Source organism: Ruditapes philippinarum, unplaced genomic scaffold (genome assembly GCF_026571515.1).
Source record: "Ruditapes philippinarum isolate M1 unplaced genomic scaffold, ASM2657151v2 ctg2163_1_1_1_1, whole genome shotgun sequence".
Lineage (NCBI taxonomy): Eukaryota > Metazoa > Mollusca > Bivalvia > Venerida > Veneridae > Ruditapes > Ruditapes philippinarum.
The window spans coordinates 14,321-38,719 of NW_026853231.1; the positions used below are offsets into that span (position 1 = coordinate 14,321).

At 31.5% G+C, this 24,399-nt stretch overlaps 3 protein-coding genes across 3 annotated transcripts; 1 reads left to right on the forward strand and 2 right to left on the reverse strand.

Moving 5' to 3' along the window:
• Nucleotides 1-3,797: 3,797 nt before the first annotated feature.
• Nucleotides 3,798-4,808, forward strand: LOC132736175 (zinc finger protein 454-like). The gene has a single exon (XM_060723265.1). The coding sequence runs from the start codon at nt 3,798-3,800 to the stop codon at nt 4,806-4,808; it is 1,011 nt and encodes a 336-aa protein (XP_060579248.1).
• A 9,402-nt stretch (nt 4,809-14,210) lies between these two features.
• LOC132736185 (caspase-1-like) lies at nt 14,211-18,027 on the reverse strand. Its single transcript, XM_060723280.1, has 6 exons — nt 17,313-18,027; nt 16,741-16,827; nt 16,287-16,344; nt 15,399-15,661; nt 14,814-15,031; nt 14,211-14,348 (listed from the first exon to the last, which is right to left on the reverse strand). Exons 2-6 carry the CDS (start codon nt 16,766-16,768, stop codon nt 14,211-14,213), a joined length of 705 nt encoding a protein of 234 aa, XP_060579263.1. The 5' UTR covers nt 16,769-16,827; nt 17,313-18,027.
• Nucleotides 18,028-18,078: 51 nt separating this feature from the next.
• LOC132736178 (potassium voltage-gated channel protein Shaw-like) lies at nt 18,079-24,374 on the reverse strand. Its single transcript, XM_060723268.1, has 2 exons — nt 20,341-24,374; nt 18,079-19,872 (listed from the first exon to the last, which is right to left on the reverse strand). The coding sequence occupies exons 1-2, from the start codon at nt 20,809-20,811 to the stop codon at nt 19,066-19,068; spliced, it is 1,278 nt and encodes a 425-aa protein (XP_060579251.1). The 5' UTR covers nt 20,812-24,374; the 3' UTR covers nt 18,079-19,065.
• Between the last annotated feature and the right edge of the window lie 25 nt (nt 24,375-24,399).

Below are 24,399 nucleotides of genomic sequence, written 5' to 3' on the forward strand. Positions count from 1 at the left end.
CTCGCTTCCTAAGCGAGCCCGAAAACCCTTCAGCCACGGTTAAATTTATGTGAACGGCCTGAAGAAAACCATATTATTCTAAATTAGGGCTTTTAACGACTTTTAACTGTTGTTTAACACAGGTGTAAATAATCCTGAAGCTTACTATAAGCATGTATATTTATAAAGAATCAAAGGGCTTCAAGTTCTTTGGTATTTTCTGATCTTTGCAATCTAAATCGTACTGTTTATCTGTATGCATTTTCCTGTATAAGTTTATTTTTATGTATTATAATTCATTTTGTAAGGCACATACGGAATTCTGCATAACTAGAGTTGCATCAAAAAATCATTTATGTACTTTTTTTACGACAGCCACACTTTATCCTTGTAAATCATGGCTACTTCCTTAACAAAAACAATTAAAAAAAGAATTTAACAAAAAAAAATTACCTCGAGTGGGATTCGAACTCGAGACCTCTCACTCACTAAGCGAGCGCGTTACCACTGTACCACGGAGAAGTTATACACAGGATGTCTGAATAATATTAAGTCATTCTAAATTTAGAACTTCCATTGCATTCAGGTTTGTAATCCTTATTAATTTCGAGGTATTTTGTTCAGGGTAAACCTGTTGTTTAAAATTGAAGTAAATATTTTAGCGAAAATCCTCTCGCCCAAACAGTCCAACATGTAGAATCTATATATTCCACTACTCGGTTTGTGTAGTATTCGGTAATCTACATGGCTAAAAATAGTATTTTCATTGATAAAATCATATTCATCCGCGTAATTTGTGATTGTGCATTTATTGACAATTCTATAAGCCAACGCTATTGTTTAACTTTAAATGCGTTGTAATTTGTTGGAAACTTGTAACGAAATAAAATATTTCTTTCTTTTAAATCGCTAGTTTTAAGCTGTTTTGAGAACTACTTGTTGTTAGGTTTGTCATAAACTTCTGTGTCAGAGATTGAATTTCCGCTTTGTATTTAGTTATTTTCGATCAGAAAATACCAGAAAACAATATTAGAAATCTTCGACCATTCGGGAATTACTTTGCTTGAAAATTGATGCGCCTGTCTTTGACCATCTTTACGCAGTGATCTCCCCTGAATTTTTCGGCTTTAGTGTACATACAAAAGGGAAGTAACCGCTTCAAAAAAGTGGACTACTTTCGGCATTTGCAATTAAGAACATTAGACTCTGAAATTTCGCTACCATTATTTGTTTGGTCTGACGACCCAAACAAATAAAAACAAATTGGTTTATAATCTCACAACCTTCACCTTTCTGACATTCTGAGACCCAAACAAATTCTGCGCCTTCTGTGCTTTGATTTTTTCTTTTGTAATTTTTCATTGCTATTCATTATTACCCTGATCAGGGGAGAGAACTGGAACATTATGTTCTCATAAGTCTACATAGATTACTCGCCACTGGGGAATCATTCATTTCCAGGATGACAGATGAAATAACACTAAGTAACGTCATATTTGGCTATATAGTAAAAAGTTTATGTGAGGTAATATAAAACAAAATGAAAACATATATGTACAATTTACAGATAATACAAGTTTAAAATGTTGTTTTGTAAAAAACGCAATACTACCAGGGCATGTCTTTAACATACATTTCTGATACTACAAAATTAACATTGAATATATACAAGGAGACGATTAGCTATAGATCATTTAAAGCTAAATGTTATTACTATTTTGAAAAATTTCGATGCATATCATTAAAGCTGAGATGAAATAATTAAACACAACAGGTTTTATTATACAATCAATATAACTTGAATATAAAAGTTCCTGTCATTACATAAATATACAACATACATTAATTACAGTTATAATGTATTTGTGTGTCCAGTTCCATAACTCTGGCACCAATGGGCACTATTAGATAGTGTAAAATTATCGACATAGGTCAGTTATATACCTTAAAGGACACATGCATGCAAAATTTAAACGAAGTTTACTGTATGGTTTACGAGTTATGGACATTTTTCTGATCTTAGAAGGGCTCTTTTTCAGGAATGAGGAAACTCGAAACAATCTATATCATCTGTAATATATTGACTCGCTTTTGGTCAACTAGTATTAGCTACTAGCTGATAAGCCCCGCCTAACTTCACCTGACATCACCTCTCTGTAGGATTATTAGTAAATAGATTTAGAAACCGAACAGCTGCGTTGTTTAATCTCTCTACCCATGATTGTCCAGTAACTATGATATAGCAGACATTACATCATACTTATGAAAAAAAATTTCTATTGACCTTTGTTTAGAAACAAATCACGCAAGCAGACATCGTAAAGCCTCATACTTAAGAAGAATATTTTTAAATTAATATTTTCGTTGTTTTATGTGTGTGTCGCGATGGCCCTATCGGACACCGTAAATTTGCGATTGTTTTTCAATAAAATAAATCAATAAAATATTGCGTCTACAGTACAATAGCTTTAAAATTAAACTGTACATCAGTAACAATATCACTCAAAATAGACCATTTCTTTAATCTAACAGTGAATAATTTTTTAAAAAAGAAAGAAAATAAAAACAACTTATTGGCGTGATACCTATATAATTATAAACACCGGAGTTAAATATCCTTTGAATTCATTGGAATAGTTCACAAAATTTCTACATGCTCGGGTTATGCACTGTTACCGTTTCCCACCCACAGCATTTTGAAATGAACGCATGAATTTAGGATAAATTGTAAAAAATTATTATAAATACCATATAACTTTGAATTTAAAAAAATGAGAAAAAGATGAGGGTATTTGTTTTGATTGTTGTTGTTTTATTAATGCGTAACAATGAAAAGGCTTTAATGCATGTAATATGCAAAGCCGTGTGAATTTAATTACCGACACGTAAAAATCTTCAACGATATGTGAAAAATAAGCTTGGACGCAAGTTTTATCATAGCTTGTACTCAATTATTACCCTGCGCATTTTGAGTAATTACTATACCTTAGTTTGATAGGTATCGTCACTATTTATAGGCAAACTTTCTATCATCATCATCATTAAATTATCTTTCAGTCTAATAGTGAATGAACAAAGATATATCATTAGCGAAAACAGCATAAACTTGTTTGTCAACCATCAGGTAAAAAATAATCTAATTATCATTTTCTTAAATTACAGTTGATTTGATTTTGTTAATAAAGCTTAAATAAACATCAAAAATGAAATAATTTTCTTTTCGAGCAAATTGATTTTAAAAGCATGACGCATTTTAGTAATTGCGATGAGTGTTGTTACTTTTTTTCATTGTTAAAAGTTACAGCTTTTATGTCAGTTACTATTTGAAAAGTCTAATTTTATTGCAAAATAGTTGTAAATAGATTTGATTTTGTGAATGAAGATCAAACAAATATCAATAATTTTGAATGTATGGCGATGAATATGTAATACATTTATATGCTAATAATAATAATATAATTTGAATAATTGACTTTCCTTTCGAGCAAAATAATTTTTGAAGCATGACGCATTTTAGTAATGAGTGTTGTTACCCTTTTGTTTCACTGTTATATGTTAAGGATTTATGTCAGTTACTATTAAACATTTCTGATTTCATTGTAAAATGGCCGTAAAACCATTATTTTTTTAAGTATTTATAAATCATAATGTTAACAATGTGAAACTCTTTATGTTTCATATTGCATTTACTTAAGAAACAGTCTTATGTATGATATATGTTATCAAGAAGAACTGAACTTGAGGAAACATGTTTTAATGTCGAGATTGAACACAATTCGGAATGCAGTTTAACATTTCATATATTTGTATTTCAGAAAATGGAAGCATTGATGTCACATATGATGCAGCGTGCTACAGGAAGTAAACGGCCCGCTGAAGACATGCCCCTAGATCTAACTCTACCAAAATTAATACGCTATACATGTGATAGCTTTGTGGATCATACAGATTTACGTTCAGGCAGTGATTCAAAGATTGATTCAGACGATGATAGCAGTTCACTTAAACGAACAAAGGTCCAGTCTTATTCAACATCAAATGTCATACATGCTAGGAAAGCATTGGATTTTGAATTAACAGGTACATGTTATAAGAAATCAACTCCTCATCCGTTCTCAATTGAAGCTTTACTTGGTGATACAAACGCATCTAAATACACTGAACCGTCGACGCCGGCTATTGTTTACAATTATCACAGTGCGAGAATTTCCAGTACGACAAATGTAGACACGTTGAATAACTATGATCAGATTGTTAGTACATCTTATTGGTGCCACGCTTGTAATTCTTTCTGTACAGACAATACGGATGCACAGGGACATCAGTATCTACATTATATGCAAGGAATTAAATGTGATTTGAAGAAAGACTTACTACGGAAACATGGATATGTAACAAAGCATATCAAATTCAACGATGGAAATGTGCAGTGTGGCTTGTGCGATAAAATGGTTGCTTTGTGTTTCTTTTCTAAGCATCAAAGACTGCACTGTAACCATTCCTGTGATATTTGTAACAAAGAATTCTCCAGTTCCATCCACCTTCAAGACCATATGAATTTCCATACCGGAAATACGCCATTTTCCTGCAAGACATGTGACCGGAAGTTTTCGAAGAGGTCTTCACTTACACAGCATCAGCGTTATCACCGTGACAACCAAAGATTCAAATGCACATACTGTTACAAGTCATTTAATAGTAAATATACACGTGTAGTGCATGAGAGATTGCACACTGGAGAAAAACCATTTAAATGCCAAAAACCCGGATGTTCAAAAGCTTTTCCGCAGAAAATTCAACTACAACTTCACATGAGCAATCATATATAGATGAGAATTACAATATTTACTGTAAGAAATACAAACATAGTTATACACAAAATACTAAAGCTGTTACACCTTTTGTAATTGATTATAGTTACTGTATATGTTAAAATGATATAAAATAAACCGGTATTGATAGAATTTAAAATGGATTGTTATATTTTATTTTCGTTCCTTTTCTTTGTTTTTTTTTCGTTTCAACTGATTTTTTTTGCATTATCTGATAAAATTAAAAAAGAAAGGGGAAAAACATATTACTTTTTTACTATTTTCAAACTATTTGTATCAAAGATTTTAATGTTTACAGATTCAATTTTGCCGACTACAAATATCTCCAGCTAAATATATTCTTTCATGAATGGAAATTGATACGCTGTTTCTTCTTCTGTGCCTGTCGTTCCTTTGTATATAGGATAAATTCAATCAAAGTAAAGAAACACGAGTAATTTCCATATAAAACACATGTATTCTAGAAAGTCTCAACTTCTTATTCAGTGAAAATAGAATTTCAGCCTACGGCAACAGCGTCTTTGATATATTCTTTATTTTTGTCTGGTTTCAAACTTCAATTCCCTTAATGTGATCATGTCAGTCAATCCTTTGATGGAATCTGACGCTTTGTATTTATTTCCCAGGTTGTCAATTATTTTGATATTTAGAAAATGATTTACCCATTAGGTATGTCTTTGATTATTTACTCTGAGAGCGACACGTGCTCAACTTCGTTTAGTTCTCTAAATAAAAATTAAATACTGACATTTGATGTATTTTCAGAAATCAACAAACTACACTACAGTTTCTATTTTTCGTTACACGTGTTTTGAATAATTTATTGTCTTAAATTTTGTATCTAAGTAAAATGAATATTCGGACAATTGCTAAACATGGACATTCTGTAAAAATAGGAAGTTGTTAAATTTGTATAACTGAAATTCTTCAAAAATAACAGATAGAATGGACAACATTTTAAGGCAGCAACTCTTTTTAAAATGTCTTGTTATACATAAGAGCTCATAATATTATCATTAAACTATACCCTGGTTTTATCCTAAATTATTAAAGTTATCATGTCATTTTTAGTGGCTTTTTGAAACGTTATATTGTTTCACTGTGCCAAAATTATATTTGCATGTTACTGTAACTGAATATATGTATACAATATATACAACAGACGCAATGTAAAGTTTATTGTGACTTTTTAATATAGCATAAAGATATACGATAGAAACATGCGACCTATGCAGATATGATATTAAACAAATGTGACAGTAATAAAAAATGGAAATACATATGCGACCGAAACAATACTGTTTTGTAAGCCACGCCTTGACATGACGTACATCGCTAGAGTCAAAGATTTACAGACACTTTAATTCGAGGTGATAAACATGGCATATGTTATCAATGTTCGCCAAAATTTAAATATAATTTTCATTATTCAATGCATGTTTAATTTAATAAGGATTAAGAACAGTTTAGCTCATACATCGTCATTCGACGAACTCTGTAGATTCCAAGGATCGTGTAAAAACTGTAGAGAAGGTGGTTGCGATGACTTGTGCCAGTTATTTGACAATCCATGCTGCGACAAAACGTCATTAAAGAACACGCAGCTCGAAAAGTGGCAATACGAGTGTGTACGAATGTTTCCGGAAATGTACGATTTGCATTTAGATTGCCGAGGATCATCAGATGGTGTGTATGGAGTCTATATGGTTACAAAATGTCCTGAGAGCTGGACTGATGCTTACATTAAAGGTAAATGCGAAGGCAATTCGAATAGTGAAATTTTAGAAAGGATACCAGTTAGTGATACCTATTTTGAAAAGGTCGCATATAAGAATATGTACTGTGCTTTTTGCAATAGATTAAATCTGAAGAGGATACTATTCTGGAAGTTTGATTTAATGTGCAAAACCGACGAAGATGAAAAAAGTCTTGCTGAGTGTTTTATCAGGCTCGTACACAGACCGCACAGGATGTGTGCAGTAAATGTAATTGACAGTTGCCCGGATAATGACAGTGCAAATTCCACTGTAAGAGAAAGATGTGAAATCGGAATAACACAAAACGTGTACGTATGGAAGCATGTGAATGTATTTGATGTTTACAAAAATGAATTTTGTGCACAATGTAATCTTGTTACTGAAACCTTACAATGCTGGGCGTTTCAGGCATTTACTTGCTGGCCGCAAGATTTGCCGCCTTACACAAAGGTTCATGCTATGATTAGTCTAGTCCTTTACGGAGAAAGTGAATCAAATTCTATGAAACTATTCAATTATAACGCATGTGGTGACGGAGTGCTGTACAATCCTTTTAATAAGAATTGTTTGAATATGACCTGCCTACCATTACTCAACACTTGCATTTCTGGAAAATGTCGTCTAGTTGAAATCACAGATTCCAATTTTCTACTTCAAAACGATACGTCACTTTTCATTTTCGACATCGGAAGTATCATTCCACAAGGGCGATATTTTGTTTCAGAAAATAGCACTCATGTATGTCTGGAGGACAATCAATATCTCGAATTTATGAAAAATCATGCAAGTACAGAAAGTACCGGAAGCACGGAAACCGCTATACTCAGCAGTACTGTCATGACCATTTCATGCGCGTCGAAAAAACAACCACCGTTGATGATATTGCTGGTGGTGACGAAACTTTTCAATGCTTATTATCCTTGAGAAAGATGTCTATAAAACTGTCGATACCTGATACTAACACTCATAATTGTGTAATTTTACAATCATTACACTTAGTGAAATATTAGTTTTTAGTTATTTATTTTAGGTCGGTTGTTTTGGAAGCTATAAGTTTATTGTTCCTTAAAGTTCCTTGCTCACGGAAACATCGGCTTGCCCCTGACTGGGTTTTAACCCTAGCAGCCAGCAATTATTAACTAACTAGTTCAACGAAATAAGCACTCGGAAAGAAATGTTATTTTTGTCCTCATTCAATATTTATATAACACGACCTATCAAAACAGTTAAGACTGTATTTCAATGGATTTTAAACACACCGACCTATGCAGGAACTTTTATAGTTTAATATAAAGACCAACGTTATGGCTTTTCGGCACAATTGCACGACGGGAAATAAATCAAGCGGCAAGTCATTTTCAATCAGCCATCTTTATAATTAAGACACTTTCACACTGCTTTTTTGCGTGCAGATTTGCACAGCTACACGCTTTCACAGACATATAAGCAGACCTTTCCCGGCTGTGCCATAAAATTTATCGCAGCGCTTGATTTTCCGATCTCTATCGTTCAATGGTTTACAATGTCATTTAAACGCTTGCATAATCTGACAATAAACCAGCGCATGTCACCTGTTTATAGGGTACAATAAATTAAGTCTGTGCCAAGTCCGCCTGTCCTCGGGACATAATATTTTTACCGTCGGTCCTCATGTATGAATAAATTTATTTTAGCTCTTTTTTATTTTAATACCAATGGCATGTTTGATAAATTAATAAGCTCCCCGTGACGAAAAATGTGTCATCAACAACGGTAAAATGTACAAATTTTAAAATTTTGCCTGTTGAAAAAGTCGATGATAAAAATCGTAAAATACATGTAATCATAAAATATTTAATCTGATATAATCAAAATCAATAACAACTAGGATGGTGATTTTTTGCAGGAAACGGGTGTAATAACACTTAAAGTGGAGTTTATGAATTAAAATTACTTATAGTATTGTTTACATTAGTTGAGATGGAGATATTTGCCGGTGTGTGTTGGTTACATACTTAAGTATACTTAATAATTGTACATTTCAAAATATGATTAAATGAATAGAGAAATAAGTTGGTTGGTTGAGTGATTGATTGATAAATTATAGATAAAAAGTACCTTGTTATAAAATTATTAATCAATCACTAATAGCTGTGTTGAATATATTATATCATTAAATGAACATATATACATATTAAATATACACTTATTTATATTTTTATTGCATTCATGCAATATGAATAAGGTGATCTTTAAAAAGTCTTGTTGTTCTTTTAGTGTTCTTTAGACTGGATTTGAATTTGAAAGTAATATTCACTGTTCATGCTCAGCACACTAATTGTATTTATCCTTCATTCTACTGACAGTCATGATTACATAGAACTTGTTAGTTATTGGTAGCGGACTCAAAAGTGATTCGTAAAAGCTCCAGCCGAACTGAAGTTGATATGTTTTAACAAAGCTGATTCCAATAAATACATTGTATCATAATATTATTTAGAAGATATAATGGCAAAATAAAGTGCATGTACAATTTAATAATTAAAGATTCAAGTGAAGCAAATACATTTATACAGTATTGCAAACATTATATATTTGATAATCATTTACAAAAGAATGCACAAATAATTGTTATGACTGTAAGTAATACTGATAAATCATTTAAGGTCCATGCCAATTTAAACAATTTAAACCACACGTGAGCATTATTAAACCGTTACTCTTGGCCTATCGATTCTAGATGATGAGTGTATTGCACCCTTTGATTTGTGGTAGACTGTAATAAACGTTCCACATCCCTACATCAAATTATTGCTTTTGTAGTCCCTTTCGGTACAAATAATTATGCAAACGATGTCGTTGATATGTTGAAGATTTGATTCACTTTGAGAGGATGCTTCTGACGTATGAGGCGTCACTCCTTCAATTTTCTGTCATAAAAATAAATGCTTTTTTTTCTTCAAATTCTTAATGGCTTTGTTGTCGTTGCCTAATATGGGCTCTTGATAGAGTACCACAAACATTGCACTATTATCAATGCATGCTATCTACAGTCGGATAACCATTACTAATCTTGGTTTAGATATAAAGGTATACCACAGAATTGACATCAATACATGGATCAAACACACTGCCATAAAGGTATACAAGGTTAGCTTTTAAAAAAGCTAGTAGCGACTCGCTTCGTAATTTTTTTCCAGGGGTGCGTTTAAATGTAAAAATGACAGTTCTGTTAGCTGAAGAGACTTGAGCGAACATCAAAATAAAAGTGACACAAGGTTAGCTTTTAAAAAAGCTAGTAGCGACTCGCTTCGTAATTTCTTTCCAGGGGCGTGTTTAAATGTAAAAATGACAGTTCTGTTAGCTGAAAAGACTTCAGCGAACATCAAAATAAAAGTGACATATAAAGTTAAGGAAGCCAGTTCTCTCAGTCTCTCAGTTTAACAAAGAGGAATATGAGTATATATGAATTAAGATGTTAACAGATAGAATGAAGTCCCTATGTCTATGCACATTTACTAAATGGCCTGTTGACCTTGACCAGAAAAAAAAATAGATAAGTAGAATTCATAAAAATGTCTCTATATACGAAGTTAAGTTGTAATATGTTATTTAGTATTGGAATAAGTGACAGATACAAGTCCTGAAGTAAACACAAGTTGTCTATCAATTCAGCCAGAAAAGCCGGGATCCTATTAAAAAAAAAGGATCCCGGAAATTGACCAGTTCAAGAATATAGTTTTCAGAAAAGCCGGGATCATATTAAAAAATTAAGAGATCCAAGGAATTGGACAGTTCAAGAATATTGTTTTCAGAAAGCTGGGATCGTATATAGGGATCCCGGGATTTGACAAATTCAAGAATATAGTCTTTGATTTTTCCAATTAATTAGGCATATAATTATAAGTATTGTGATTTTGTTAATAAATAGCTCTAAATATATCTATATCCTAAGTTAAATCAATTTAACTTTCATTACATACAATAAAAAAACTTAACGTTTAATGGCCTTTCATTACGACAATAATCAACACAAATATAGTTTATTAGTTTTTTCCCTTATTATCGTATACGATCCCGGATCCCGGGCGTCCCGGATCCCGGCCAGTAAATACATACACTAAATACCGGAAAGGATAAAATGACCGGAAAAAAGGAAAAAGAAAAAAATGCACAGAACCAGATGTCGTTTATGTTAATTAAACAAACGAAAACTTACTACAGAGTAAACAGGACTGGTGAAATCGCTAAATCAAAAGTCAGTGTAAATATGATTTACTGAAAAGAATCCATGAAAACAAACATTTTAATCATCAATATATCTTTGCGCTCAAAACAATACTTGCTGCTTTTTAAAAATGGCGTGAAAATTGAAGGTTTTTTGACGCTATATAAGATCAAATTTGATTGGCTAAATAATTTTGGATCCTAGCCCTGATAGATAAATTTTGTAGAAAGCTGGAAGCTAAGCTTCGATTAAATTTTTGGATTGATTCGGAGTTTTAGGTTGTTTCTCAGTAAAATCCTATCGTAATACCGGCTCGCCGTGGCGAGCCGGCATAAAGTTATGGAAGCCAGTTCTCTCAGTTTAACAAAGAGGAATATGAGTATATATGAAGATGCATGTAAACAGATAGAATGAAGTCCCTATGTCTATGCACATTTACTATATGGCCTGTTGACCTTGACCAAATAAATGTTAGATAGGTAGAATTCATAAAGATTTCTCTTTATACGAAGTTTAGTTGTAATATGTTATTTAGTATTTGGACGAGTGACAGACACAAGTCCTAAAGTAAACACAAGTTGTCAATCAATTCAGCCAGAAATGCCGGTATCCTATTAAAGATATAGGGATCCCGGGAATTGACCAGTTCAAGAATATAGTTTTCAGAAAAGCCGGGATCGTATTAAAATATAAAGAGAACAGTTCAAGAATATAGATTTCAGAAAAGCTGGGATCGCATTAAAACATAAAGGGATCCCGGGATTTGACCAATTCAAGAAAGTAGTCATTGATTTTTCCAATTAATTAGGCATGTAATTATAAGTATTGTGATTTCCGCATTTTAAGTGTGTTAATAAATAGCTCTAAATATATTTATATCCTAAGTTAAATTAATTTAACGTTCATTACATACAATAAAAAAACTTTACGTTTAATGGCCTTTCATTACGACAATTATCAATACAAATATAGTTTATTAGTTTTTCCTCTATATCTTATACGATCCCGGATCCCGGCCAGTTCGGGCGTCCCGGATCCCGGCCAGTAAATACATACACTAAATACCGGAAAGGATAAAATGACCGGAAAAAAGGAAAAAGAAAAAAATGCACAGAACCAGATGTACACTTATGTTAATTAACAAAACGAAAACATACTACAGAGGAACAAGTGAAATCGCTAAATCAAAAGTCAGTGTAAATATGATTTATTGAAAAGAATTCATGAAAACAAACATTTTAATCATCATTATATCTTTGCGCTCAAAATAATTCTTGCTGCTTTTAAAAAATGGCGTGAAAATTGAAGGTTTTTTGACGCTATGTAAGATCAAATTTGATTGGCTAAATAATTCTGGATCCTAGCCCTGATAGATAAATTTTGTAGAAAGCTGGAAGCCAAGCTTCGATAAAATTTTTGGATGGATTCGGAGTTTTAGGTTGTTTCTCTGTAAAATCCTAACGTAATACCGGCTCGCCGTGGCGAGCCGGCAAAAGCATTTTTATCAAACCACAATTTTGTAAATAAAAACGTTCTTAATGATTATCTGAACATCACGAAAAGAAGTAATAATGAATATTGCACATACATGTATTTACAATTAACAAAACGTTATCAGTTAACATTGACTATGACATTTAATTGCATTATAACATACAGCATAATAGATCTTCTGTAATGTGTAAAGACAATAAAAACTACTTTTAACAGATAAACAACTATTTAACATGGATTATTTAGGATAGGGTAGCACGATTTGTGCAGATATTACTAAGTTATAAAGCTTCAATGTAAGAAATATATCTTAAACACTTGATTTTTGTCTCAATCATTTATTAATTGTATTTTAAGATTTCTAGATCAAATTGAAAACGTTTCATAAGCGAATACTATATAATACTACATTAAAACATAACTGATAAAATCATGATTAATTTTACTGTCTATTGCACACACAAAATATCTTCAACGTTTTGAGAGGATTAACGACTCTTTACAAGAAACAAGCGGTTTCCCTTTTATAATCACATTTCCCATTGTATTGTATCTATACTGACACCTATTATATTAACTGATTGTGAATGATAGACATGTTTACATAGGCAACGACTTTTTCTGTTCCTTTAAACGAAAATACACATCTTTAACTAGCATGGACATGAAACAAGGTGTTTGTTTGTTTCCAAGGTACTGTGGAGCTTGAGCCTGATGTTCAGTACTGACTATATTTATCACAGACGTCAACAGTTGGAGGAGGGTTTTATTCCGTACACCGGCACTCGACAACGCTCTACAAAGTGCTTGAATATACCAAGAACCATTGATTGGATGTCGGAAGGCATAATAACCTAAAACAAAATATGTGAACTGTCAAGTAGTCAAACAAGTGTAACTGTTCTATTGTAATATTGATAACATTTTATGAAACCTCTTTAAAACAAAACACGCACTGTGTATTTCCGACTGAAATCTTTACATAATATTGTTATAAGAAATTTAAAGGGAGCTAAGCAAAAACACAAAAAAACAACTTTAATTAAAATGGAAATACAAAGAAATGTTACTTTGTATAACACATTACACACGCCGACTTGAAAACGTAGTGGACTGACTGTCAAAATATGTTACAATCAGAATATCAGAACACAAACGAACGAACAAACAATGTCAATATAAATATTGTTTTAACTGACAATCAATACTATATATTACCTGGTGGTGTTCCATGAACAGGCTCAATCAAACCGAGCCTGCAACATTTTCAATATTGCCGTGTTGGGCTTTCTTTAGGGATTCTGTATTTATCTATTTTATGATCACATCCGTGTTATTTGTGCCGTGTGGCGGCTGTAAAAAGTCTCCCCGTACATTTAATCAATGATGTTATATTTTCGATCCTTGAAGATCGTTCAGCACGACATTATTGTTGTGCTTGTAGTATTTTTAGTTTCAACTTTTCGGCATTTTCTAGTTGGGTGGTTCCAATATTCCTACTTGAATAATGTTGAATCACCCTTAGGATATGTTGCCTGCTTTTTAAATTTGTCTTTTGACGTCTTATCTGTGATACGCAGGCTTCATAACCTCTGATCCCCTTTCAAAATTCCATTTTATTTAGTTCCGCCCATTGTTTTCTCGTTTAGGGCACACGCTTTTTATTACTTGGGGACCATATGCCGCTTTTCATGGAATGGCACGAAAGTGTTACATTGAAGGTTCCATGATAACCGCCGTATGAACACATCTGCGGATGTTTCTAAATTCAAAATTTTACTATTTCATGTTTAAATGTTGAATTCTGCTTAAGCCGGTGCTAGGGGGCGTGGACGGTAACTTGCACTTTCCAGTACCGTCCATGAACAGGCTCAATCAAACCGAGCCTGCAACATTTTCAATATTGCCGTGTTGGGCTTTCTTTAGGGATTCTGTATTTATCTATTTTATTGCATACATAACAAGGAAATCTTTGTATATTGGGCATGGGATATGTTCCATAGAATTTTCAGGTTTAGCATCGACTTCGTCTCTTGTTTCAAGAAATGCTCCTTTGTCAAAAGTGTCTCCCCTGCAAGCCTGTGTTAACACAATTTATTTCCATATAAAACATTTATATAATTTTCACTAGATCTGTCAATTCTCGATATAATTACTGATATCCAGTTTTGAAAGGATGTTAGAAGTAAAGACTAAACAAAATATACTATTTCAAAAGCTGCACAATCTAATTGTTTTCGTATAATTTTGGTAAGAGCTATCTGGAAAAAAGTTTTGATCATAGCTATTTAAAAAAAAAGATGATTTTAACAAATTGTTTAAATAAAAAAATACCTTTGTTAAATAGATAACAATATACAACTTTTACAGCTCAGCTATTTTAGAAGGTTTTTGCATATATCCTACCCGCTTTATCGAAAGTATACAAACATAAACTCTCCATGATGGAAATTTTATGTGATGTGACAGACATATCAAAATTTAAATCTAAATACTCTAGACATTTAAGTATACGCGCTGGCCTTGAAAACAAAGATCCATTACCTGTATAAAGAAAAGCTTTGGTTTTCCTTTCAGTGTTTTACAATTGCTGTCACAGAACAGTTTTAAGATATCACTGGTAAGCATTGTGGTATCAGCTGCCATAATCATATCTTCCCTGGTGTGGTATTGTTCTTTTGAATTAACACGGTAATAACTACTACCATGTGTGAGTATTATACATGCAAAACAGTCTTCATCGCTATGATCACGCTTGGCCTCTGCCAAACAAAAAATGGTAAAATTCTTATTTAAATTTAACTATTTTAATACTCAGCTAATAGTATATTAAAAATGTTTGTTGTGTATTTTCGATTCTTTTGATAATGCACCGGTAGTTTGATTAAGGATTTAGATTCTTCTGACATGTATAGCAATTAATTGGTTGTAATCTATTTTGGGGGACTTCGAAGAGTAACGCTCCTGTACACTTAATCTCTAATCGACACTTTAATTTTCTGTTTATTTATAGTAGATCTTCATTTTCTTTCTTTAGATTATAACAATTGAAACATTTTTTGTTTAGAATTTGCATGATAATTTTAACAGATAAATGTTTATGTAATCTATAATACGAAATAAATGTACCTTTTGTCAAGATGTCCATAACTTGTTCTTTTGTCTGATTTTCATAGAAGCTTATACTAAATCCAAGACTTTCAAAAGTTTCCCTAACTCTTTCTGCATCAATAGAGGAACCTACTCGTGCTTCTAGTTCACCGCTGTCTGCTTTTACCTGTTCCATGTTAAATATAATGGCGGTACCTCGATTTGCATGGTTAAAATCGTACTCTTCACTTTCGTCCCATAAAACAGGTTCATTCCCGAGACGAAGTAGTTTCTTTACAGGGCTGCATTGTTCGAATTGATATATAAATCATAAATTATTTGTGAAGAAGCACATGTTTCTTTGATTTAAGATTTTATGCCCAATAGATGCTTATACTTTTACTTCTCAAAAGCTTTCTGTTTAATTCTTGTGTATTTTTAGAGTTTTCGAAAAGTTGATAATTGGCCAATCAAGGGAAGTCAACCATTTTTTTCCTTCTGTTGCTCTTTTAGAACTAGCACAGGTATAGTTAATTTAGAATTTTGCAAAACAAAATAATACTTTGTTGACATTTTGCTACTTTTATGACAAATCATTTCACATTCAGGGCTATTTTCTTCAGGTAACTAGAATCTTACATGTTCTAGAATCAGTTTTTAAAAAATATAAGATGTTTATCCTTTCAAAAGAAGTAAAAAATTATTGGATACTGGGGCACAATGTGTGTTTAAGAAAATCCAGAATGCCAGACTTTCAAAAGATATGACATTTGTTATTAGCGATAAGGAAACATGAAGATTGGTCTTTTTATTGATAATATCAAAATAAAATGTAGGAAAACAAAAGTAAGTTTATACTTGTAAGTTAAACTTATATTTTCTTCAAAATTTAATATTTTTGAATTATCGTCGATTTTATCAAGTTACCTTGTTATCTTTTCCTTTATTGTCTCGAACTTAACTACATCAGTTACTTCTGTATCGACTGTAATTTTGAAGCAAATTGAACAAATTAAATATATAAAACGTCGATGAAGGGGACGAAGGAATAAAACATTTACATTTGTACAGTTTAATGTGTAGCTTAGTAAAATATCACCGTAACATATAGAGATAAGCAAAAGGTAAGACAATTGACGTCCCGATTTAAGTCGAACAAGCCTAGTGTAACAACAACAATAATAATAATAATAATAATATGATAATGATGATGGTGCCATTCGCTGATTACATTTGAAACCGTATCCGTTTAGTAGGTATAATAATGTTGATTTTTAACATAATCAGTTGAAAAGTTATTATTATTATTATTTTTATTATTACAATAACCATATATTATACTTGTTTTATTTGTTTGAACGGTACTATAAGAATAATATACCTCTTGCTGTGTTGTTATCCTCCTCCATTATCCTGTATTCTCATTATTTCGTTTATTTCATACAATATATTCCCGTATTTACCAACACTGAAAAAGTCCCCAGTAATGATGCATTTGAATGACATTACAGATACTTTTGAAAGGATTGATGAATATATTTATTTTTATATAGATCTATAGCGATCTCTTTTGATGATGAAAAAAATATACAATTTTTACTTTAGGCCACCCGAATAAAAACACAAAATGAATATACAACGTATTACACGGACGCTGGTGCATGACCAAAAATGTACACTACTAGTTTTTATGGTGTGTTATTGACCTAGTGTTACCAGCTGAATTATGATAATAAATAAAACATCAACATAGAATAGAAGAGTTTTTGTTGAAATCCAGAAATTCTGATATTTTATTATTTTGTTTTCATCTAGGTTAGTCTGGTAGCCGAATTATGACCAAAAATGTAAAGTAATCAGCTAAATAATGAAGCCGATCAAACATAGAGTTGATGTACATGAGTTAAGTAAATATTTCATCAATTTAAGTAAAAATAATTTATACACACTAACCTTATAATCAAATAACATTCACCATGGCTTAATATTTCACAATTTAATTTTTTTTCGATGATGGTTTATGTACATTGGTTAACTGTTCAAAGTGTAAAACATATCTTAGTTATTGATAATGCACAACGCACTGATATCGAACTTTCACAGGTGACCTGTTTTACAGTCATGTAAAGATCATGTAGAAATATATTTCATATAAATATATAATCAAGTTTAGTATGTGTTTAACATTATGTTGTGAAAAAAGTGAAATGTTTGTGTATAGGATGCCAAACGTGGCAATAGATAACAAATTGATTCTAATAAAACATGACTAAAGTGTTAAGTGTGCAATATTTAATTCGGTGTTTATACATATTTTGTCTAGAACTTTTGATCATTTTGTTAATACTTATAGATTTTTTGTAAGTGCTTTTCTGACGGATTATACACCTAATGCATCAGGGATTCAGTGCTGAGTATTTTATTCTGATAATCATGTTAATGAATAATGAGATACTGACCAAAAACCCCTCAGATGGTAGAATAAAATTAATGCATATTACATTTGAATCGTCTCTAACATGATAATATTATATTTGTCCAATAAGAATTTAAATTTTTTTGATAAATCCAACTACATGTATATAATTGAATACAAAACTATGAAAATATGACTTTTGTACACTTTTTAAAATAATTTATTGGAGCCAAACTAATACAAATTTATTCTCGAAGAAAAACCTACTTTCAAAGTTACTAATACACAAAGTAAATGTTACCATGTAACTGCTACATATATTTGTTTGGGCTTTATATCAGCTGTTTTAAGCAATAAAATCACGTACCTTCCCGAGAAGTATTTGCAAATTTGTATCTAGATAAAATGATAATACTGCGTATATATTCAACAAAAACAAATATTATGATATGATTGTTTACAAGTTCAACTGCGTAAAATATACCATTATCGTTATGTAAATAAAAAAGATAAAATAGAAAATTGCACTTGCATGACATTTTCTGTTTAAAGATGGGATACAGGAGGCAAACACGTTTGTATTCCTCATGCAAGCAAAACATATTGCACCATTATTCATGTTTTATCGGTTTGAGAATGTTGTGAATTGATTTCTTTAAAACATGTATAATATATAACATGAAGAAAAAATTGTATTGCATAACAAACGATAAAACTGTTGTTAAGTCGATGCATTACACACAAACAAACTTGACAGCCAAGACATAAGCTGTATTAAGCTCAAAATATATTAGGCGTAGGAAATAGATACACTTAGATGAACAAGTATAAATTTCGAAACAAATAGTTTTATAAGCGTACAGCTCAATATCTCCGAAATACAGTAGTTTAGTGAGATTATACGTGATATACAGAATTCTCGATATATTAATTACCGAGTTATTGTTTCCATTAAAATTTTACAATGCGAGTGTAATCAAAATTCATGATTAAACGTTGTTTGCCGACATTGTCCCACATGTCAACACAGTTAATCGAGACCTCAATGGATATTACATACTCGAATCGCTATTACAACATTCATTTGTTTCCCAGTAGCACAGAAATGCATGCATTGATGATGTTCACTCGTAGGAGGAGAAGTTATGTGCATGTTTAACATAACTGTAAAATATTAATAGAGAAAATGTTTCCATGTATGGTTTTAGTATCAAAAAGTTCTAAATCACGAAAAATGTATCTTCCTATGTCTTTAACGGGATTCTTTTTAATCCGTTTTACTATTTGTTCTTACTTATTTTTTATGTTTTCGAAATGTCTCCTACAATATTTATGACAGTTGTAGAATGTATAAAATGATGACGCAATTATACCAATCGGTAAAGCAAGAATGATTACACCACACACGGCACAAGCAATGGCGACCACGTGACCGGCAGGCGTCACAGGAACGTAATCGCCATACCCAACTGTTGTAACTGTGATCAAGGCCCAATACATTCCGATAAACACATTTGTTATTTTTGAATGCTGGTATTCAGTCGAATATATAACAAATCCAAATGTGCATACTAGTAATGCTAGCATGAAAATAAGGATTTTCAATTCTGTCTTTGAAGAACTTAGGGTCAATCCTATGATACCAAATGCTGGTGTACGCTTTGTAAGATAAAATAGTCGAGCTATCTTTAATATTGTAAAAAACGAAAGCACAGTGAATATTTTAACCGCCGTTTTGGATTCAAAAAGCCATCTTTCCATCGTTAATGTTGTCCAGAATGAAATGTATCCAATACCTGTGAATAATCGAGAAAAGCTTGACACATACGTGAATTTATTCGGGCAAACGATAAAACCTAAAATGAATTCCATCGTAATGATGCTATGACAAATTATGTCTGATGTTTTCAGATATGGGTGTGGCTTCAGTGTTGCCATTTTTTGGTACGTAGCATTATCCCATTTCAAGAACTCTCCTACTTGTTTCAGGGTCTTCTTTTCCGACTCAGTGTAATTCACGCTGAGTAGTGGTGTTGACTCCATCGCTTCTATTATCGTTGAAGCAACTATCAGCATTGAGATGAAAACTGCCCATACCTGTCGAATATAATAAAAGCAAAAATAAAATACTTACAGTTATCAAGAACACAATTAAATAATATTATTTATCATATATGACAGAACATGCGCTATTTTTCAAGTCTATTAATGTGGCATTATGTCCATCGAAGGGTTAATAGCGAGTGAACAGGTGAAAGTCTAAATAAGTTTACATTTTTCAATATTTCCTTTCAATTTTGTAATTTACTGTCACAGTGTATAAACGATAAAACATCACGTGACCCAATCAAATCTCTGTATATATCCATCAGAATTGAGTTGTGGCGTTTAATTTATAAAAAAGTGACAGCATTTATAAATTTTAGGCAATTTTATATTTTACCGAACCATCTGTTGGTCAACAATTATTATAACAGTAAGTTTTTTTTAAAAATATATAGTAAATTTAGCTCAACTTGACAAACAATAAGCATAATGCCACTTTCATACAGCTGGCATAATTACCAAAGCAAATTTAGACGAATTTGGTTCATCAAGAAATAACCAAAGTCGATTTTTAAAACTAACACCATTTCGCTGCGTTAAGAAAACATTTGTATTTCTCTCAAACTTCTTCATTAGTTTCTGCATTGTTAACTTATCTTCATCACTTTTATATAAGGCTTCCCAACAACAAGGAGCAACGTTGCTCTCGGCAACTTCCCAAAATTCCAATTCCTCTTTGAAAGTAGTTCCACAAATATCCTTAGGTACGTGAATAGAACCTTTGCGAAAACCATCGAGAATAAAAGCAAATATATACGGATTTCTGTCAAAAAAGTATTCATTATTTTTATGATTTGGCATTTGTTTATCGATGCTAGCAAGGAAAGATTCTGGAAAAGATTTGAGAATATCTGCATGACACATGAAAACAGTTCCTCCAACATTAATTCGCAGATTTTGTCTTCCATCTATATTGCACAATTTTTCCATGGTATTCAGTCCTGAAATGTGGGATCATTTGTTCTCCTTAAAATAAAGCCATAAAGATCGGTTAAATGGTCATTTTGCTGAAATTCCGCTGAAAATATTTTCTGTTATTATATGCATATAATCCTTTTAAATTTATATCTTAATAGTTCTTAAAGAAAGTTATTATCGGATTAATTATTATTATTATTTTATTTTTGTTGTCAGATTGAATATCTACTAATGAAATTTCAAAAGTATGAACACTGAAAACGAATCCAGTTAGTTAAAATCCTAATTCCGAATTGCCAAGCATATTCTATTTAATTGGACATCAAAATGCTTTTATAACTACGACAGATGTTTGATGACCTACGGGGTTGTATATCTCCGTTAACTGCTGTAAATCCTATTTCTGAAATAATTTTTCATATTTTATTAGTTGTTTAGAGATACATTAATCGGACTTTGAATAAAAGACTAGTAAATTGTATCATTCATCAAACAGTTTTTGCTTAAATTGCATGAAATTCTATAAGAAATTATCCAATCCGTTCATACAAATGTTGCTTTTCAAACATATGATACATGTAATTGATATTAATTAATAGTGATTTTCCTTCAAACATGTTGCGTTATTCTCATATTATTATTGTTCTCTTTTTGTAAACGTAGAGAGAGATATGAGATAAAGTAGTGTATAAAGAGATTAAATCCATGTTTAGAAAACACATTAATATATTTCCATACGAAAACATAACACGTGTGTCTTTCCAATCAATTTAAACTTGTTCATTATAACTTAAGCGTTATCACATAATTCTTATATTTCGAATATAGCATACGCAATTCATCATAATTATATTCGAAAAATAGAAGGCATAAAACAATCAATGATATGTTACATTTTCCACGGAGAAATAACCTCCTCGTGAAATTTGAGATGATTTATTTAGGAGCATATCAGAAGCTTTTAATTATACCTTAGAGACCAATCTTTAATGCGTTTTTTAAAGAAATTTTATTGGTATCAAATTCCAATAATGCTTTGATACTCAAGCTAGAATTATTTATTACCCCTCACTTTTTTCGTAATGTTAATTTTCCATAGGCCTCTGGGAGTTATTTTTACTGTTAATGCAAGTGTACCACGTGACTAAGAATTTTGAACTGTTACATAGGTAACAGTATTTTTTAACAGTATAAAATCTGGTCACGTGGTCTATTTTCTAAATAAAATGAAATAAAATGGCCGCCATTTTTTTCTCGATTCATTCTTATTTTCGACCTTGAACCCCGATAGGACATCAATTTCGCTGGAGTAACTATGACACCCATTAAATTTAGACCCTGATGTGCTTTTCGCGTATAAAAAATCTTTTTGTTAAATAGTCAAAAAGTAAACATCCGTTTTCAACGGAAGTAATTACAATGTAAATAATTATGTGTCAAACTGGAACATGCAGACGATTAAAGCATGCAACAAAGGATTATTTAACAATTTTAATCAGTGAAACGTTACAGATATGGTGGACAGACATAGGATATCATCGTTATTTTGTCAAAAACCATGCGAAGAATATTCTGGAAACAGAAGGATCAGATTTCACATTTCATAACCGTATAAATGGGTCAGTGTTTTGTTTTCTTAATAAAACACAGCTTATTGTATGTTTATGGCTTGTAGATATCATCACTTGCTTAAAGAATAAAAGAAACAGAAAACTTCTAAAGTAGGCCTAAAGTACACTGAAAACTTGAAAGGTAAGGACAGTTTAGTTATTGTTACTCTTGGTTTATTTTTGTTACAGTTAGATTTAGTTGACAATTTCAGATCATCACAGAATTTTTGTTCGGGGTAATAAAATAAATAACACATGGGTTTGTGATATACAGTAATAATATCAAAAATACTGTTATTTGACAGTATTTTCCTCGGGATGATATTTTTACTGTTACCCACAAACCCATGTGTTATTTATATAATGCCCGTTGGGGAAATGTTTGGTCTATTTGTCAAAGATAAAAAATACGATATATACGTGATAGTTGAAAAATCATTTGAAAATTTGAAATGAATAAAATAATCAAGTGGTCTCCTTTTAATATAAAATTCGAATGACAATTTGACGATTAGATTCATATTATCGGATAACAGCGTTTTAATATTTTTGTTTAGTTTGTTTTGTTTTGTTGTTGTCTTTTTGTGTTTTTATTTTTTTGCTTTTTCTAAACGTCTTAAAAATTATAAAAAGAACACGAGCTTTTATTTAAGAAAATGTCAATTGATATTGTTCATTGCTGTAAAAAAGTGGGGAAAATTGCACCTGATATTTTTAAATTCTTAGATGCATCGATTTATATTTGATAATGAAGTAATACAGGATCTATATGAAACACGACATACATGATCTTTGTATATCTTACAATTAAGGTCTATATATCATTATCTGGACCAGAATGTTTTATGGAAAGTCCCAAAATGAAAATAGGCTAAGTATGGAAAGTTCCAAAACAAAATAGGGTATTTATGAAAAGCCCCCCCCCCCCCCCACACACACACCCAAAAAGGTATTCAATGAATGTCCAAAAACAAAATTAGGTAGTCCCAAACAAACATTGTGACATGACTAAGATTCTAAATGAATTATGATTTTGGAACGATATGAAATTTAAGAATCTTTGTATTTTCTGTTTGAAGAAATAATACAAACTAAACTGGGTCCTTGCCTTAAACACATGTCTTGCTCAATCAGGCGAAAACTCATAATTATTATCATCATTTTATTTTACTACTGGCAACACATTGGAATGCAAAATGTTGCAAATAGTTAAAAAAAAATATTTAACCTTTTAAAGACAATATCTCATGCTGAATCATTTTAATTCTCCTAACATTACCAAGAAGAGACCTTATCTCGCCGTTTCAGTCTAGTTAATCAAATCAATACTTTATTACAATGTCGGTATTAAATTAAGTGTCATGTTTATATGGAATTAAATGTTAAATCCAATCTCATAAGGATAACATAAATGCATAAATGCAATATAATTGCGATAATATTAGATATCACCATATCAACTTACATCGCAGTATGAAAAAGATGCCTCATCAATATCTCTAGGCATTTTAACTTAAATGTATTTTCCTATACAAGTCTATATAAAATGAATCTCAGGTAGATGTCAATTTTGACCCGATGGACATGATCTACATAATTTTTAAGAGGATTGCATGGTGATGCTTCGTGCCAAATATCTCATCGCTTGACTTTATACTTTCAGAGAAGAAGATTTTTAAGACATGTCCATATTATAAGTCAATGAAAACTGGGTGATCCCAAGGGCGAGTCCATTTTTTAACTTAGGGAAATGACTGGTGTAACTTATGTAATTCAATCGGACTTAAATATTTTTCCTTTATATGCCTAGGGCTATTTTTGACCCCTAGCCATTATACAAGGACTCACCCATAACTGTAAAATAAAGGCGAACAATGTAACATTTGGGTCGCAGGTCTATGAACCATTTTTCATTTAGACAAATAAAACCATTTTAGCGACATAAACATTTTAGCAGAATAAATATCATCAAAAAACAGTTAAAGTTACC